General features: G+C 34.5%; 1 protein-coding gene across 4 annotated transcripts in view; it reads left to right on the top strand.

Moving 5' to 3' along the window:
* Macrod2 (mono-ADP ribosylhydrolase 2) overlaps positions 1 to 17,643 on the top strand; it is a 1,970,011-nt gene that overhangs the window by 309,346 nt on the left and 1,643,022 nt on the right. Inside the window, exon 4 of one of the 4 annotated variants that reach the window (XM_063248674.1) lies at positions 2,215 to 16,969. The exons of the other annotated variants lie outside the window; for them this stretch is intronic. Within the exon in view, the coding sequence (XP_063104744.1) occupies positions 2,215 to 2,243 (29 nt within the window). The 3' untranslated portion in view covers positions 2,244 to 16,969. Of the gene's footprint in view, positions 1 to 2,214; positions 16,970 to 17,643 lie in introns of those variants that run through there. 4 annotated transcript variants of the gene reach the window in all.

Genomic DNA, 17,643 nt, shown 5'->3' with positions numbered 1-17,643 from the left:
TTTCAATTATAATCTGTGCTTCTAAAACTTATCTCTAACTTAAAAGCATTTTAAAGTTACAATTATATATGTAATGATGTATTAATTAAAATAAGAATTTCTTCGATGTCACGTCCCTTCACTTGATTCATTAGAATGATTCAAAAAACAGTTAAGAATATTTTGAATGTTCTAAACTACAAATTCAAATGTAAATTTAAGGTGCTAAAATTATTTCTTATTAAATTTTGTTATTTAATTTTATTATTCTTTTTGTGCCAATTATTTAGATTTTAAGTTCTTTCTTTTGTATTTTTGTCTCTATACTTTAAATACTATTCTCAACTTTTCATTCTGTGGAAGTATGCTAATTATAAGGGATTACAAATATAATTTCATTAACTGGTGAAAACGAAAAACCTCAGAAGGAGTAGCTTGTGCTCTCATGCATTCATCATGTGTTTATTGAATAGTTGCTACGTATGAAGCACTATGCTAGATTTTGTGGGCCCATGAATAGACCTAGTATGTTTTTCCTTAAAGAGTTGTTGACCAAATGGGGAAGCAAGTGAACAAAAAGAGCTTCACATGGTATGATAAGTTTTTTTTCAGATCCTTATCAGTACATATTTATATTACATGGTGTTTACATTTCTTATAGGGAATTGTTTCATGTCCATAATACATCTTTTTTTTTTTCATCCTCTAGACTTAAATTAAGTACAGTGGAGAGTCACAGTCTTTTCTGACACTTGAACAGTGTGAGTTTGTGGAGAATTAGGAGCCTCTTCTTTCTGTCCTCTGTAGGGAATTGAAATGGAGATGGGGAAAACTCATGAGTCAATCAGTTGTTACAGAACAACATTCCAATGAGTTGTGTAAAGAACTGGAAGCAGATTGAAGTTCTTTAATTCATGAAGCTATATAAATGATTGGGACCAAGCATGTTCTGTTGTTGCTAAATTCTAGTTTTAGTTTAGAGTTCTAGATAGTTTTATTGACCCTTATCTATCCCCAGATTATGTTACTTACTGTGTTCTCATTAGATCTTAAAAGAGAAGCACAAAACATGAATATTAGTAAAATTTCTATGAAATACAGTACTCAGATAAGTTTTTTAAAAAAGCAATTGTATGCATGCATGTAAAGTATGGATAAAAATATGTGTTTTGGGATGGGTATACATACATTTGCACAGTGAGTATGTGGAAATACACAACAATAGAATAGTGATTAAACATTTATCCTAGTGGGAATTGCCAATTAACTTCACACTGTCTTACTGCAAAGGAAATAATATTATCATCATAATATCCCCCCTTTCACAAGGATGCCTTTAATAGCCCTAAGCTATTATTTTAAGAAAGGCAATGTTACTTAGTAGACAAGGGACAGGGTCTGAACCCAGGCTATCTGGGTTTGGAATATACTTCTATCATTTATTTCTTTTAAACTTTTTCTGTATTTATAAAGTGGGGAATGATAACAGTACATGCCTTGAAGGGTTTTTGTGAGGATTAAATTATATATGTAAAGTTCTTAACAAGTACTGGCTGTATAACCAAAATTATAAAAATATGTAAAAACTACTAGTGGTTGAACTTATCTGGAATACCTATTTCATATTAAGAATTAGTTGTGGTATATCAAAAGTCTGAAGATATTCTTTCTTGGCTTTTTTTTTTCTTTTTCTTTCCTTCCCCCTTTTTTTAGTGAAGGAAAGAAGTATTTAGCTTAAGAGTGTTGGGAAAGGATAGGGAGATCAAGAGAGCAGCATAATCCGAAGAAAATTACATGCAAACCAGCAGGTCCATATTATGTGTCCAGCATAAACTTGTTATTGAAAGATTAGCAGTGGTGATGAAACAAGTACAATTTCTAAGAGATTGTTTGGACTCCTGCCAAATGTTTTAAGTTATCAGAAAATACTAACATTTTTAGCTGATAATAAGGAAGGAATGTGAAGTTATTATCAAGTAAAATAGAGATCACTACTTTGGAATTTCAGGAAGTGAGGTTTTTTGTTTCATTGTAGAAAAGAGAATATACTGAAAATTTTTTTGTACTTGTAACTAATTATTTTGTACTTGTATCTTTAATCAATATTTTTTTCTATTTTTACAATTAACATAACTTTTCTGAAACTTCTTTTGAAGTCACAAAATTATATTTTGTATTATATTCTGTGTTTAAATATTTATAGTTCTAAGTAAGTGAAAAATTCTATGCTGACAGATGTGGTGGTACATCCCTATGATCCCTGACCTCTGGGAGACTGAGACAAGAGAATCCTAAACTTGAGCAGAACCTGGGGAATTTAGGAGCTTAAGAAGACTCGGATTCCAAGAAAAAAAGAGGCTGTGGATGTAACTCAATTGAAGGCCCTGAGTTCATATCCATTACCACAAAAGAAAGAAAGAGAGAGAAAGAAAATTGTTTATTTAAACATAATACTATGTGAATTATCGTTATCCTTATTTCTGTATTTGCAGGTGTGCGTGTGTGTGTGTGTGTGTGATCTGAATTTGGGAATCTGAAAATGTATAATCTAGCCCTATTTCAACTCACGATCAGATGTATATTTTACATATCAAATCAGAACTAACTGTAAATTGCCTCCCCTCCTTTCCTTCCTTCCTTTTTCCTGTTGACTGAATTATTAAACATGTTCTGTGTGTTATACTTCTGTATTCTGAGAATACAAAGGTGAATAAGTCATATGCCTTGACCACAAGATACTTCATATAGAGTAAGAACTAATTCATAGAAATTATGTGACCTAAGCCACATAATCAATCTCTGAAAGGATTTTTATGAGAGCCTTTGGACTCTTTTATTTTTTCTTGTTGAATTTTGTGCTAAAAGGACATGAGAAACTTGAAGATGTTGATGGCTGTCTCTTAGACCACAGAAAATCCTTGCAGGAAATGAAGTTAGCATATAAGAGGACAAAGCCAAAAGACAGAAATAAGACCAAGTGTTTCCTTTGTGGTAGAGAGACAAGAGAGGGAAAGCTTTTCTAGTGAGAGAAAGTATCATAAGAAAAAGCATGGAGATACAGAAAACCATGCAATATTTTAACTGTAAGATGTGCAGGAGTTTTGAAGAATGAATGAAAAGTTAGAGACTAAACTATCAAACATTTTAAGTCCTGTTGACAGTGGAGAGCCCTTGAAGTACTTAAAAAATAGTCTGGTAGTAGAATAAGTGAAATGTACATCATGTGGTAAATGACCTAATAAGGAAGTTGAAGGAGTAGGTGGATCTAGGCTGTCTCTGAGATTTTAATTTGAGTGTTTGGCTGCATTGTGTTATTTTTACTCAAAGGATAAGAAATTCAAATGACAATGAAATGTGTGGATAAGTACTGCAATTTCATAAGTTACAGATCTGAAGTTTATTTGGAAGGGTGACCCTTAGTGTCTGTTTATGTATGACTGAAATTCAGAAGACTGCTCTTCACTGACCATTCCTATTTGGGAAGCATTGACAGTAGAGTTGGAATCCTAGCTCCCAAAACTGCATTTGGTACCCCAAGCCAGGCCCACAAGGCAGCCAGATCCCAGCCAGGTTGGGGCTAGAAGGTGTGGAGAAAAAAAAATGGAGTACAAGCTGTAGAAGTAAATATGATTATTTAGGAAGAGAAGTAATTCACATACAATAGCCCTGGAAAGTTATTTGTCCCTTTATTCTGGTCACACCATAATCGTTTCAGAGTTTTTCATGCACTAGAGTATATCATGCACTAGACTTGTCTCCAACCATGACAGTAAACAGAATCATAGCAAGCAGTAAACAATATCATAGCAAACAGCCTTTCTGGACTAAGAATGGGTCCTGATAGTGAAGTAATACCTTATCTTCACAGAGAAAATATTCAGTAAAATGTTACTGCTACTGATTTTGGGGAATAAAGGGTCGGGGAAAATACAGAGGATGACAAATTAAAATAACTACCATGTGGCTTTCTCAAAATATATTTTCTTATACCATATTTTAATGATTTTAAGAGGCACTCTTCCTACATTTTAATATTTGTGAAATGTTATGCCAATGGCATTACAATTAGAACTGATATTATTTTTTCATTCATGTTGGCCCATATAATGCCACTTGGGAATCTGCTAATCTTTGTTTTTATCTTATCTGCCACTCATTGTGACTCACGTTTTTTTTTTAAAGAAGCTTTTTTATTTTTTGTATTGCTTACTTTCCTTAATTTCTTAAACTGATCCTTCAACATGTTTGCTTTATACACTTTATTCTTGCTTCCATTTTTATTCTGACTTGTGGTTTATAGAATATTTCTTTTTTTTTCTTCAAGGTCTTAGCTTTAGGAAGACAGCAAGCTGGGCTATTTTGTTAGCTATGGTGTGGCTCTCAGACAAGTCATTGAACCTCTCTGAGTCATAGTTTCTTAGTGTGTAAAATGAGGAAGTTGAGCTTCAAGATATAAAGTTCTTTTTTAAAAAATATTTTTTTGTTCTCTCAATAGCCAGTTATTTTCTACTTTTAGTACTGGTTGAGAGCAATGAGGCATAAAATTAGGAAAAGGAAAATTCTGCTTCTATATCTTCTGAGTTTTGTTGCTGCTAAGCCACTGTGGATTCAAGGTTTTGGTCTGGGCATAGACAACCAGCAATATCTTCATTTTCATAGATCTACTAGATATGAAATAATATAAGTCCTCTTCAGGTATGGGAGAAAGGTATATTTTTTGTAGTAAGTGATTTGGATACTTAATTCTTTCCAGGAGAGTCATTATCTTCTGTTGTCTGTGGCATAAAATACAGATATAGCCTGATAATTAAAACTTTAGGAGAGACTATTTGCTATAGGTCACTATAATCTACATTTATATGCATTAATACAAATATAAATATAGATATATAGATTTCCAGTATACTATGAAGTAAGATAAATAGAGGTCAAGATGCTTTTTATCAGGTTATTCAGAAAATAGGGACCATTGTTACCTCATTGAATTGGAATCTTTTTTATGTAGTATATATTGTTGTCACTTTTTTTTAAAGCAATGATAAATCCTGGAAAATAAACTCAGTTATAAGTGAAAATAGTTGAACAGCAAGTTCCTTTTATTTGCCAAATGATTGCTTTTGGGCTAGATACACTTGTCTATTGATTTTTTTTCACGGAAAAATAGTTTTATGGTCAAGTTTTAATTATACAGAATATACTACATCAAATTAGCACTAGAGATGACAAATGATCCAATAAAAGTAAACATTTAGTGCCCCAAATGTGAAAAAAACTAGTTCTGAAGGAAGCTAATAATGGTTATGAATTCCTTGGGAAATTAATTTAACCTATAGTTTGATGATATCCATACACCCAAAATCCACTAATTAGACTTCAGACTAAGACTAGAAGAGTACTGTGGAAAAATGGATGCAATTATTTGAGGGGAACAATTTAATATTAGAATGAAACTATAAAGCAAAACACAATTATGAGTTATCTCACAAATTCAGAATGACAGAGAAGGAAACAACATCCTATCCTACAACATATGTAGAATATCAACTTCTTACTTTAGTTAAAGAGATATCCACAACTACCATTATAAGTTAAGCTATTTTGTTAAGCCTTAACATATAAATAATATTCTTTGTTATAAATAAGTCAAATGCATATAAAAACATAAATAATGTCATAATCAACCCCTAAGAATTATTGTTTGAACTCAAGAGTTAGAGATTTTTATTTGTTTCACCTAAATCTTTTTAAATTATGGTGTTGCTGGGGCTGGGGATTTAGCTCAGCGGCATAAGCGCCTGCCTTGCAAGCAGGCAGTCGTGAGTTCGATCTCCGGTACCGATAAAAAAGGAAAAAAACAAAACAAAACAAAAAAAATTATGTTGTTGCTCAGGAATTTGAAGCGAATCCTATATTCTATGTTATTTCTAGCTTTTATAATTTAGGAGACATATTTTAGGAAACAAAAGGACATTTTATTTACTATAAAAACATTTTAACAACTAAATAAATTAACTTCGATTATGCAGTATTATCTAATGTTTTGTTCACTTTATGATTTTATGAATTGAATCCATTTACTTTATTTCAGTTGTACCCAAATAAATATCACACATTGCTTTTACTTTTGTTACTCCCAAATCACTATTTACTCCTTTCCAAGAAAAGTGGACTAGTTGTCTCATCTTTGGAGAACATGTTTATGTTTGCTTCCCTGTGGCACCATACAATTTAATTCTCTACCCCCTGTATTTTTTGTTAACAAGAAGTGGGCTATTAGATTTAATCAAATTCAGGTAAAATTTATTTTCCCTTTTTAAAAACAAATTTAAATACCATGCTATCTATTTCATTGATGATATTATATGTAAAACAATGATATTTTATTTTAGGATTTCTTGATACTCAGAAATTATAATTGATGAAAAGATGCATCAGAATTTATTCCTCTTTTTCAAAGAACCCCTCATGTCTGTGATCTACTTCACAGCTTTATAAAACCTCAAAATATTACCAACTAATATGAAATATTTTATAAAAAGCAACAGTGTCAAATTTTTCTGAATTACTCATTTAAATTTTTACCTAGGCATGTCCTTTTTACTTTTGTACCCCCTTGTTTTTGGTGTTCTTTATCTCATCTTTTTAAAAACAAACTATCCATTCTTATAGTAGCCTTTACCAAGATAGATATATATCAGCACTGTGGTTGAAATATCAAAACACAATGCCAATGATTATCCTACAATTTCTGTTGCAGTGTTATAACACAAGCAGATTTGAGATGGCATTGAGGGTATCAAACTAGTCTCTAAGCATATTAAAATGCTTTAGAGGACTTTTCCAACAATATATAATCAAGATTTTATGATATAAGCTTTCTTAGCCCTTGTGAATTTGGCATTGCTTGTGTGTGTTTGTGTAAGTGTGTGTGTGTGTGTGTGTGTGTAAATCAGTAGTGACCTTGATATATTGGCTTAGATAATATACAGGTCAACCAAAAGGAGATTGAACTAGCCAAGTGAAGCATATGGTGAATCACTGGGCAAAACGCATCTTAAGTTGTGATGTTTAATTTGGAAATGAGAATGTAAGGACATATCTGATTTAATTAGGGCTTGTCTGAAAAAATGTGCTGATATCTGTCAGCTCAGAACTGAAATGTTTTGATTTGCTAAGGTTTGATTTGCATTGCTAAGAAGGATACTCCCAGGAATGGATGAGCCTTTGGGTAAAATAAATTATTAGGCTGACTTATTTTCATTTTTTTATGATTATATTGACAAAATAAATATTGTTCCTAGAAATGTTATGGGGACAAAGAGCACTTTAGAAAGAGGCTCAGGCCGGGACCAGTGAGTGGTGAGCAGAGCAGCAAGCAGCAGTGGCATGGAATCCTGCCCCAGCCTGGGGGAACTCTCTTCCCGATCTGGGGACCAGACCACACTTCCCAGCCAGGTCTAGTGAGTGGGGCCGCTGCAGGGAACCCCATTCCAAGCTGGTGGAACTCTCTCCCACACTTGGAACAACACTTGAAGCTCGAAAATACAGGAAAATGACTAAACAAAAGATCAAAATGCAACCTCAAACATCCAGCCCATCCCAAGGAAGTCTAGGAGCCATGTGCATAGAAGAAAACACATGTCACATAACTGATATACCTGAAATAATAGTAACTGAAATAAAGAAGCAACTCTGGGAAGCCTTAAGGGAATTCAAACTAGAAATAATCTCTCAGGTAAAAGAAGAAATGATAAAAGAAATGAAGGAGATGCTGAACATAGCTAAAGAAGACACAGTTAAAAAATTGGAGGAACTAAACAAAAGGATAGAATCCCTGGATGAACAATATAAGAAACAAACAGAATACATAAAACAGATGCAAAGAGATATACAGGAAATCAAAAACTCCATTGAAAGTTGTAAAAACCACTTCAATGAATGTGAAGATAGAATATCAGACCTCAAAGACAAGATCGCAGCCAGTGAACAGGAAAGGAAAGATCTTTTAAAAATAATAAGAAATCGGGAAATAACAATTCAACATCTGCAAGATGATGCAAAGAGGAACAACATAAGGTTGATAGGAAAACTGAACAGGAAGGGGACAACATAAAAGATTTTAAGAGGATATTTATAGAAGTAATAGCTGAAAATTTCCCAAATACGAGATTGGAAACTGATATCAAGATCAATGAAGCATATAGAACTCCAAATAGCCATAACCAAAATAAATCTACACCCAGGTATATAATAATGACCATCCCAGAAATCGAACAAAAAGAATAGCATATTAAAAGCTGTCAGAAAAGACAGATCACCTATAAAGGAAAACCTATCAGAATCATAGCAGATCTCAGCACAAACAATAAAGTCAAGAAGAGCATGGAGTGAAGTATTTCAGATCCTAAAGGAAAATGATTTCCAACCTAGGCTGATGTACCCTGCAAAACTGTTCTTCAAAATCAATGGAGAAATAAGATACTTCCATGACAAAGATCAGCTGAAAAACTTCATGATCACCAAGCCAACCCTGCAAAGAATACTGAAAGACAGCCTAGATACATTTGGAAAAAAACCACTAAACAAAGCAGACAATTAAACAGAGCAGAAAGATAAAGATGCAACAGCAGAAAGATAACATGTCAACAATAAACCAATATATAACAGTTCTAACCATTAATGTAAATGGTCTCAATACACCAATTAAAAGAAACAAACTGGCAGAATGGATCAAGAAACAAAATCCAACCATATGCTGTCTACAAGAAGCACATCTAACCCAAAAGGATACTCACAGACTGAAAGTCAAAGGGTGGAAAACAATACTTCATCCAACAGGAGCCCAAAACAGTGGGGGTACCTATTTTGTTTGCAGACAAAGTAAACTTCAAGCCAATAATGATCAGAAGGGATAAAGAAGGTCACTACATACTGGTTAGGGGAAAACTCCAAGAGGAAGAGCTAACTATCTTAAATATATATGCACCAAACTCCAGAGCACCCAGTTATATAAAACAAGTACTAACAGAAATAAAAAACCAAATTAGCAGTAACATGATTCTAACAGGAGATCTTAACACACCATTGACACCAATGGACAGATCAACCAGACAGAAAATCAGCAAAGAAATAAAAGAACTGAATCGCACCTGTGAACAAATGGACTTAATAGACATATACAGAGTATTGCACCCAACAACAACAGAATACACATTCTTCTCAGCAGTAAATGCGACATTTTCTAAAATAGACCATATATTAACTCACAGAACATATTTAAACAAATGCAAAAGAGTTGAAATTATCCCTTGCATGCTATCGGACCATAGTGCTATGAAATTAGAAATTAATGATAAAAGATACTGCAAAATTGCCACAAGCACATGGAAACTGAATAACACACTCGAGTAATCAGTGGGTCACAGAAGAAATTAAAGAAGAAATTAATCAATATCTACAAGAAAATGAAAACACATATACAGCTTACCAGAATCTGTGGGATGCAATGAAAGCCATCCTCAGAGGAAAATATATTGCACTGAGTTCCCAGATCAGGAAAATGGAATGAATACAAATAAATAACCTGATGCTACACCTCAAACATCTAGAAAAAGAAGAGCAAATCAAGCCCACAACCAAAAGAAGAGAGGAAATTATAAAAATCAGATCAGAAATCAACGCAATAGAGACTAAGAAAACAATCCAAAGAATCAACGAATCAAAAAGTTGGTTCTTTGAAAGAATGAATAAAATCGATTAGCCCCTAGCCAACCTTATTAAAAGAAGGGAAGAAAAAGCTCAAATTCATGCAATAAGAAATGAAAAAGGTGAAATCACTACAGACCCAATAGAAATACAGAAGATCATCAACACCTATTTCAAAAACCTGTACTCTCAAAAGTTTGATAACACAGAAGAAATAGACAGATTCTTAGAAACATATGAAGTACCAAAACTAGATCAAGAGGATGTAAAACTGCTGAATAACCCAATCTCTATCAATTAAATTGAACATGTAATTAATTCCTTACCTACAAAGAAGAGCCCAGGCCCAGACGTATTCCCTGCAGAATTCTACAAGAAATACAAAGAAGACCTAATGCCAACACTCCTCAAACTATTGAATGAAATTGAAAGGGAAGCAATCCTTCCCAAGTCATTCCTGGAAGCAAATATTACTCTAGAACCAAAACCTGAGAAAGGCCCAACTGAAAAAGAGAACTACAGACCAATCTCCCTAATGAACACAGATGCAAAAATCCTCAATAAAATATTGGCAAATAGGATGCAGCAAATCATCAAGAAGATTATACACCATGACCAAGTTGGATTCATCCCAGGCATGCAGGGATGGTTCAACATACGTAAATCAATAAATGTAATCCACCATACCAATAAAGCCAAACGTAAGAATCACATGATCATTTCTATAGATGCAGAAAAAGCCTTTGATAAGGTCCAACATTCATTCATGATAAGAACTTTACAGAAAATTGGAATAGATGGTCTTTACCTCAATATAATAAAGGCCATCTATGACAAACCAATAGCCAGTATCATACTAAATGGCCAAAAGATGAAAGCCATTACTTTAAAATCAGGCACAAGACAAGGATGTCCTTTATCACTACTCCTATTTAACATAGTACTGGAAATACTAGCCAGAACAATTAGACAAGAGAAAGAAATAAAAGGGGTAATGATAGGAAAAGAAGAAGTTAAATTGTCATTGTTTGCAGATGACATGATACTCTACATAGAAGACTCCCAAAACTCCATTGAAAGACTCTTAGATATATTAAATAAATTCAGTGATGTAGCTGGATACAAAATCAGTCCTCAGAAATCAATAGCATTCCTATACACTAACAACAAAATCACAGAGAGAGAAAGAAGAGAAGCCACACTCTTCACACTAGCAAGCAAAAAAAATTAAATGTTTAGGAATTACTCTTACGAAAGAAGTGAAAGACCTATACAGGGAAAATTATAATACACTGAAAGAAGAAATTGAAGATGATCTCAGAAAATGGAAAGACATCCCATGCTCATGGATAGGAAGAACAAACATCGTGAAAATGGCCATTCTCCCAAAACTTTTATACAGATTCAATGCAATCCCAATAAAAATACCATCAACGTATCTTATAGATATAGAGAAATCAATCCTAAAATTCATCTGGAACCAGAAGAGACCTAGAATAGCAAAGGCAATTCTAAGCACCAAAGGCAAGACAGGAGGCATTATAATCCCTGACTTGAAGTTATACTACAAAGCAACAGTAGTAAAATCAACATGGTATTGAAATCAAAACAGAGCCAAAGATCAATGTAATAGATTCGAATATACAACTACAACTAAAACACACTCAACCACCTTATCTTTGATAAAGGACCCAACCAGGTTCACTGGAAGAACGACAGTCTGTTTAATAAATGGTGTTGGGAAAACTGGCTCTCCATTTGCCGAAAACTAAAACTAGATCCAAGCGTATCACCATGTACTAAATTAAAATCTAAATGGATCAAAGATCTGAATATTAAAACAGAATCACTAAATCTATTGGAAGACAAATTAGGTAGAAACTTTGAAGACATAGGGGTAGGTAGAGAATTCATGAATAGGACTCAAACTGCACAGGAAATACTTCCCAGAATCAATACCTGGGACCACCTCTTATTAAAAAGTTTCTGCAAGTCAAAAAAATCTCCAGCATAGTGAAAAGAAAACCCACAAATTGGGAAAAGATCTTAGTGAACTCCCCCTCAGACAAGGGACTTTTGTCTAAAACATACAAAGAATTTAAAAAACTCAGAGCCCTGAAATTCAAAGACCCAATCCAAAAATGGGCATCTGAGATGAATACACACTTCTCAGATGAAGAAATACAAATGGCAAATAAATACATGAAAAAGTGTTCATCATCATTGGTCATTAGGGAATTGCAGATTAAAACCACACTGAGATTCCATCTCACTCCTGAAAGAATGGCCAGGATCAAGAAAACCAACAGCAACAAATGCTGGAGAGGCTGTGGGGAAAAAGGAACTCTCCTACACTCTTGGTGGGAGTGTAGACTGGTACAACCTTTGTGGAGGTCAGTCTGGAGATTTCTCAAAAAACTGGGATTGGAAGTCCCATTTGTTCCAGCTATTCCACTTCTAGGCATATTCCCAGAAGAACTGAAAGCATCATACCACTGTGATATATGCACACCTATGTTTATAACAGCACAATTTGTAATCGTCAGATCTTAGAAACAACCCAAGTGTCCATCAACTGAGGAACGGATAAGAAAGTTATGGTAGTTCTATACAATGGAGTACTACTCAGCTATAAAGAAAGATCACATTGAGATATTTATCAATAAATGGGCGCAGCTTGAAACCATACTCATAATTGAAATAAACTCGCATCTGTGAATACAGAATAGTTTCCCTAGTATAGGAAATGATTCCAATATATAAAAGTATGTGGTAACCATGATTCCCCATTGTGTGGCCTTGAAGCCTTATAAAGTTTTCACTTTTTGATTGGAATGGCTTTATTCTGGGCTGTTTGATATTATTGCCTGTGATACAATGAACAGCTATTTTGAAGAAAACAAGACATCATAATAGCTAGTGCTGATTTAATACCATCTTGTTTTAAAGCCCCACCAAACTATGAGTCTTCTGTTTCCATTGGTTTTATCATGTTGCATCTTGCTGGATTTTGCTATCCGTGATAGTATAAACAAGAATTGTTATAGGCAAAGAGATGATATGGAAACTATTGTTCGTTTTTCTGTTAGCTGGTTCTAAATACTCTACAATGCTTTCATCCACTTGAATGGTTTTACACTGTCTTGATATGTTTGGTGCTATAGTATATGAAGTTATATTCTAATATTTCAAGGAAAAAGACACTATGGTAACTATTATTAAGTCTGGTTATTTGGTGGTGAAGCACTAGGCTGCTGAAACTGTCATGCTTTAATCTGAATTGTTATGTTGTTATGCCCTATTTTATTTCCATCTCTCCTTTACTCGTTAAAAATTATTTAATTATTTTTATATTATTTTTTTAAACTAAGGGGGAAAAATTAAAAAAAAACTAGCAGAATATAATATAGTAACTTTTTTGGTTTCCTATTAACTTGATTTGAAGTCCTGTAATACTCCCACTATCTTTTTTTGACTGATTAGACTCTGTTCCATTCTGTATGATAGTATCAAGTATCAGAATATAGGCAACTACTTTGAAGGCAATAAGATTCACTATGATGCCCATTCTGGTTTGAGTATTATCCTCTTTTGAAGTTCTGTAATGCTTACAATGTTTAGGTTTTACTTGTCTTGTTCTCTACTCTTTTGTTCAACTTTATAATACCTAATGAGGTAGACAATTCTTCTTAAGGAAGCAAAAGGCATTATGGTAACCATTGTTGATAACCTTGTACTCTGTTTTTACATCATATGTTATGTGTGTCCTTGGTTTTGACTGACAGCTTTGTTTTTATCGTGTTTGATTTTATTCTCTTACAAAAAAACTAATAAGGGACTTCCGGGAGAACATGGCAGACAGATAACAGCAACTACCAGAGGCTCTCCGAAAGGCTCGGCTCAGAAGTCAGGAATGGTGCGGACTAAGGAGACATAAGCCGGCAGAGATATGCTCTACTGACTCAGGAACGAACTGGGCTGAGAGAAACCAACTTGGAATGCAGTCCTGGCGCTAAAATAGGAACAGAAAAGACTTGGTGTGGAGGCTGGAGCCCGCACCATTGGAAGCCGCGATTTGGGTTTCCTGCCGCTCGGCGGCTGGCTGCCTCTACATCGGCTCGGCAAGGAGAGAGACACGCAGAAGCTCTGTGAACGGGAGTCTGCGAACGGAGTCGAAAACAGGACGGACAGGGAGGCGTGCACTGACTTGTGGTGAGGTGAGTGAGAGAAACTGACACTCTACCACAGTTTGACTCCAGGGGAGGACTTTCTGGGCTCGGGCAGTCCTGCGGGAGCAGGGCGCGGTGGCGACTCCAGCCACACATTCCCCTCTCTGACGGGATTGGTGAAAAGTGCCTGGCCTGCGTGACGCTGCTGGCGGACTCGGTAGGCTAGCCCAACCCACATCCCAGAGCCTGAAGGTGGCCCAGAGGGGCGACTCCCGCGTAGGCTGCCTCCTCCATAACTCCCTGGTGCGCAGCGGTGGGCGGGAACACCTAGCCAGCGCAATTCGATCAGGCTGTGGCTGACAGGCAGGGAAGCTGGGCCTCCTATGTAAGCTTGCATATATATATATATAAGGAATAGAGAATATGGGAAAAGGCAGCAACAAGAAAGGCTCCTCGGCCCCCAATTCTGAGAAACAGGCAATAGCGGACACTGCACCAATAGACATTAAGCGCCATATAGAGAGCCTCATAGACCAATTCAGGAATGAAGTTATCAATGACCTGAAGCTAGAAGTATGCAGAATAGTTAGAGAAATGCTAAGCACCACCCAGGAAAAAACAGATGGTGGAATGGAAGAACAGAAAAAGAGGGGAGAATTGTTTGATGGAGAAAACAGAGAAAGCATAGAGTACGTGAAGCAGGTTCAAAGGGACTACCAAGAAATTAAGAAGTCTATCGATGACTGGCATAACAGCTTGAAAGAAACTAAGGACAGACTATCTGAACTGGAGGGCAGACTTGTAATATGGGAGAATGAAGTGAAAAACTTCTTAAAAATAACAAAGAAACAAACAGCAATAATACAAAGACAAAGACAAGAAGATGATAAGAGGATCCATAACTTAAGGATTAAGAACATAAAAGAAGAAGTAGGGACACAAACAAGTGAACTACAAAAGCTACTCACAGAAATAATCCAGGAGAATTTTCCTAATTTAGCAAAAGGTAAAGATACTCACATGTATGAGGCATACAGGACCCCAGCTACCTACAACCCAAACAGAGAAACACCCAGGCATATAATAATAAAAATTCCAGAAATTCAATACAAGAACAGAATATTAAAAGCTGTCAGAGACAAGAAACAGACCACTTACAAGGGAACCCCCATCAGAATTACAGCAGATTTCTCTGCACAAACCATCAAATCACGAAGAGCATGGGGGGAAATAATTCAAGCTTTGAAAGATAATAATCTCCAGCCAAGATTGAGATATCCTGCACAACTGTCCCTGGAAATTGACGGAAAAACAAGGTGCTTCCAGGATAAAGAGGAACTGGGGGAATTTGCAACCACCAATTCAACTCTACAGAGAGTATTGCAGGATATTCTAAAAAAAAGAAAAATACAAAGAACCCAGAAATAGTGGCAGGGAGGCCACAACGAATGGAGCAGAGAACAAAATGAAGACAAACTGACAGCTACTGACAGAAAAAGAGCTCAACAGAAATGAGCCAGAGAAGATTGGATGATAGGAACAGCTATTTGGGAGAAAATGACATCTTAATAGGTAATACTGATTTAGTATCATCTTGTTTTGAAGTCTCATCTAGCTTTTGTTCTTCTGTCTCCAATGGTCTAAACAGGTTGTATCTTATTGGATTTTATTATGTATGATAGTATAAGCAAAAACCTTTTAAAGACAAGGAGATTATACAGAAACCATTGTTCACTTTCTGTTTGTCGATTCTAAATATTCTGTAATGCTGTCATTCTCTTAAATGGTTTTACATTGTTTTGATATACTTAATGCTACAGTATACAAAGTTGTACTCAAGGACTTCAAGGAAAGAGTCAATATGGTAACTACTTTTGGGTCGGAATTATCTGGTGGTGAAACACTATTCTGCTTAAATGGTTATGTTTTGATCTGCGCTGTTTTGCTGTTATGCCCTCTTTTTTCTCAATCTCCATCCCATTATTTACTTTTTTATTTTTATCCGTTTAATTAAAGGAAAAAAATAGCAGGATATAATATAGTAACCCACTTTGACTTTCTATTATCTCGATTTGAAGCCCTGTATTACTCTCACCATCTTGTTTTTGACTGATGTTCCCCTATTCTGTTTTGCTGGATAGTATCAGGTTCGAAAGTTTAGGCATCAGCTGTGAAGATAATGAGATTCATTATAACGCCCATTCTCGTTGACTTTTATCTACTTTTGAAGACCTACAATATCTCCAATGTTTTGGTTTTGTGGGTTTTGTTCTTTACTGTTTTGTTCAATTGTATTATAACTAATGATATAGGCAATTCTATTAGAGGTAGAGGGAGGCATTATGGTAACCATTGTTGATCACCTTGTATTATGTTTTTATATTATCTATTATGTCCACCCTTTTGACTTGACCGATTCTGTTCTGTTATGTCACATTTGGTTTTACTTTCTTCCAAAAAAGCAATAAGAACCGTGGGAGCAATGAAACCCAAAATGTGTAATAGTCATTGTACAAAAGAGAGGAAAAGAAAGTGCTCTAAACTATATAACTGCATGTATATTTAAGTGTGTAAAATAGAAAATGATATCACAGAGTTTTATTGGATCATTGAACACAACTGTTTGCAGTATCATTGTTGGAATGTCCACTCTACAAGCTTTAATCTTGTGACTTGAACAATTATTTCTAAGATGGCAATATGTAATCCATTAACTAGTGATTTCCTACTGTTCATTTTTTTTCTTCTGTAAATCTGTATAACTTGTACCCTTTCACTGTTTTTTTTTCTTTTCTCCTTAAATAAAATTAAAAAAAAAAACTAATAAGATCTATGGGAGCAATAAAACCCAAAATGTGTAAATTTTGTTGTAATTAAGAGAGCGAAAAAAAAAAGTACCCTAAAGGATACAACAGCAAGTGTGTTTAGGTGTGTTAAATACATGACCATATTAATGCTTTTGAATGGATCATTGAACACAACTGTTTGCTGTCTCACTGTTTGAATGTTCACTTTGTATGCTTTGATCCTGTGACCTGAACCACTGTCTCTAAGATGATAGTGTATAATCTATTAACTGATATCTTATTGGTTTTTTTTGTAGTTCTGTATTACTTGTACCCTTATACTGTTTTGTTTTGTTCTGTTTTTTTCTCTTTTTCCTTTTAAATAAAAAAAGAAAGAGGTTCAAAAATTTTTTTTATGTTTGATTTTTTTCAAAAAATAATGCAATGTATCTGTTTTTAATACAATTCCTTTAGGCTCCATTATATAAATTGATATTAATAAAGTAAGAATAATGAATACTTTGCTGAATAGAATTCAAAGTATTTCCATAACACTGAATTTAATCTTAAAACATGCAGCAACTTAGAAATCAGATTTTTTTCATCCTCTTAGACAAACTCATGTTAGTTTTTAGAGTTTCTTAGTCTACATCTCCTTCTAGTTATAGTTTAGTGTGTTAAAAATGTCCTCTGTGTCCCTCTTCATTCTGACCCTGGAAAAAATTTCTGATGGTAGATACTCTGATTTTTTAGGAGCATCATATCAGCATTTTCATTTATTATCCCACAAAACTTGCAAAAATGAACATTAATGTGTATAATATTCAATAAAGAAATTATACAGAAGGACATTAAACAGCTGCCACATAAAAATGATTTATTTGGTATTGTCTGCTCTTTAATAAATACAGAATAAAATTAAAAACATACAAGACCTATAAAGCTTTAAATTATTGTGTATGTATATATAATAAATTTTTCTAAAAAGCAATGATTGGCCACTC

Source organism: Cavia porcellus, unplaced genomic scaffold (genome assembly GCF_034190915.1).
Source record: "Cavia porcellus strain 051 isolate PalLab524CR breed Dunkin Hartley unplaced genomic scaffold, mCavPor4.1 scaffold_5, whole genome shotgun sequence".
Taxonomy (NCBI): domain Eukaryota; kingdom Metazoa; phylum Chordata; class Mammalia; order Rodentia; family Caviidae; genus Cavia; species Cavia porcellus.
The sequence above is the reverse complement of the archived record's forward strand: the minus strand, read 5'-3'. Positions and strand labels throughout refer to the sequence as shown.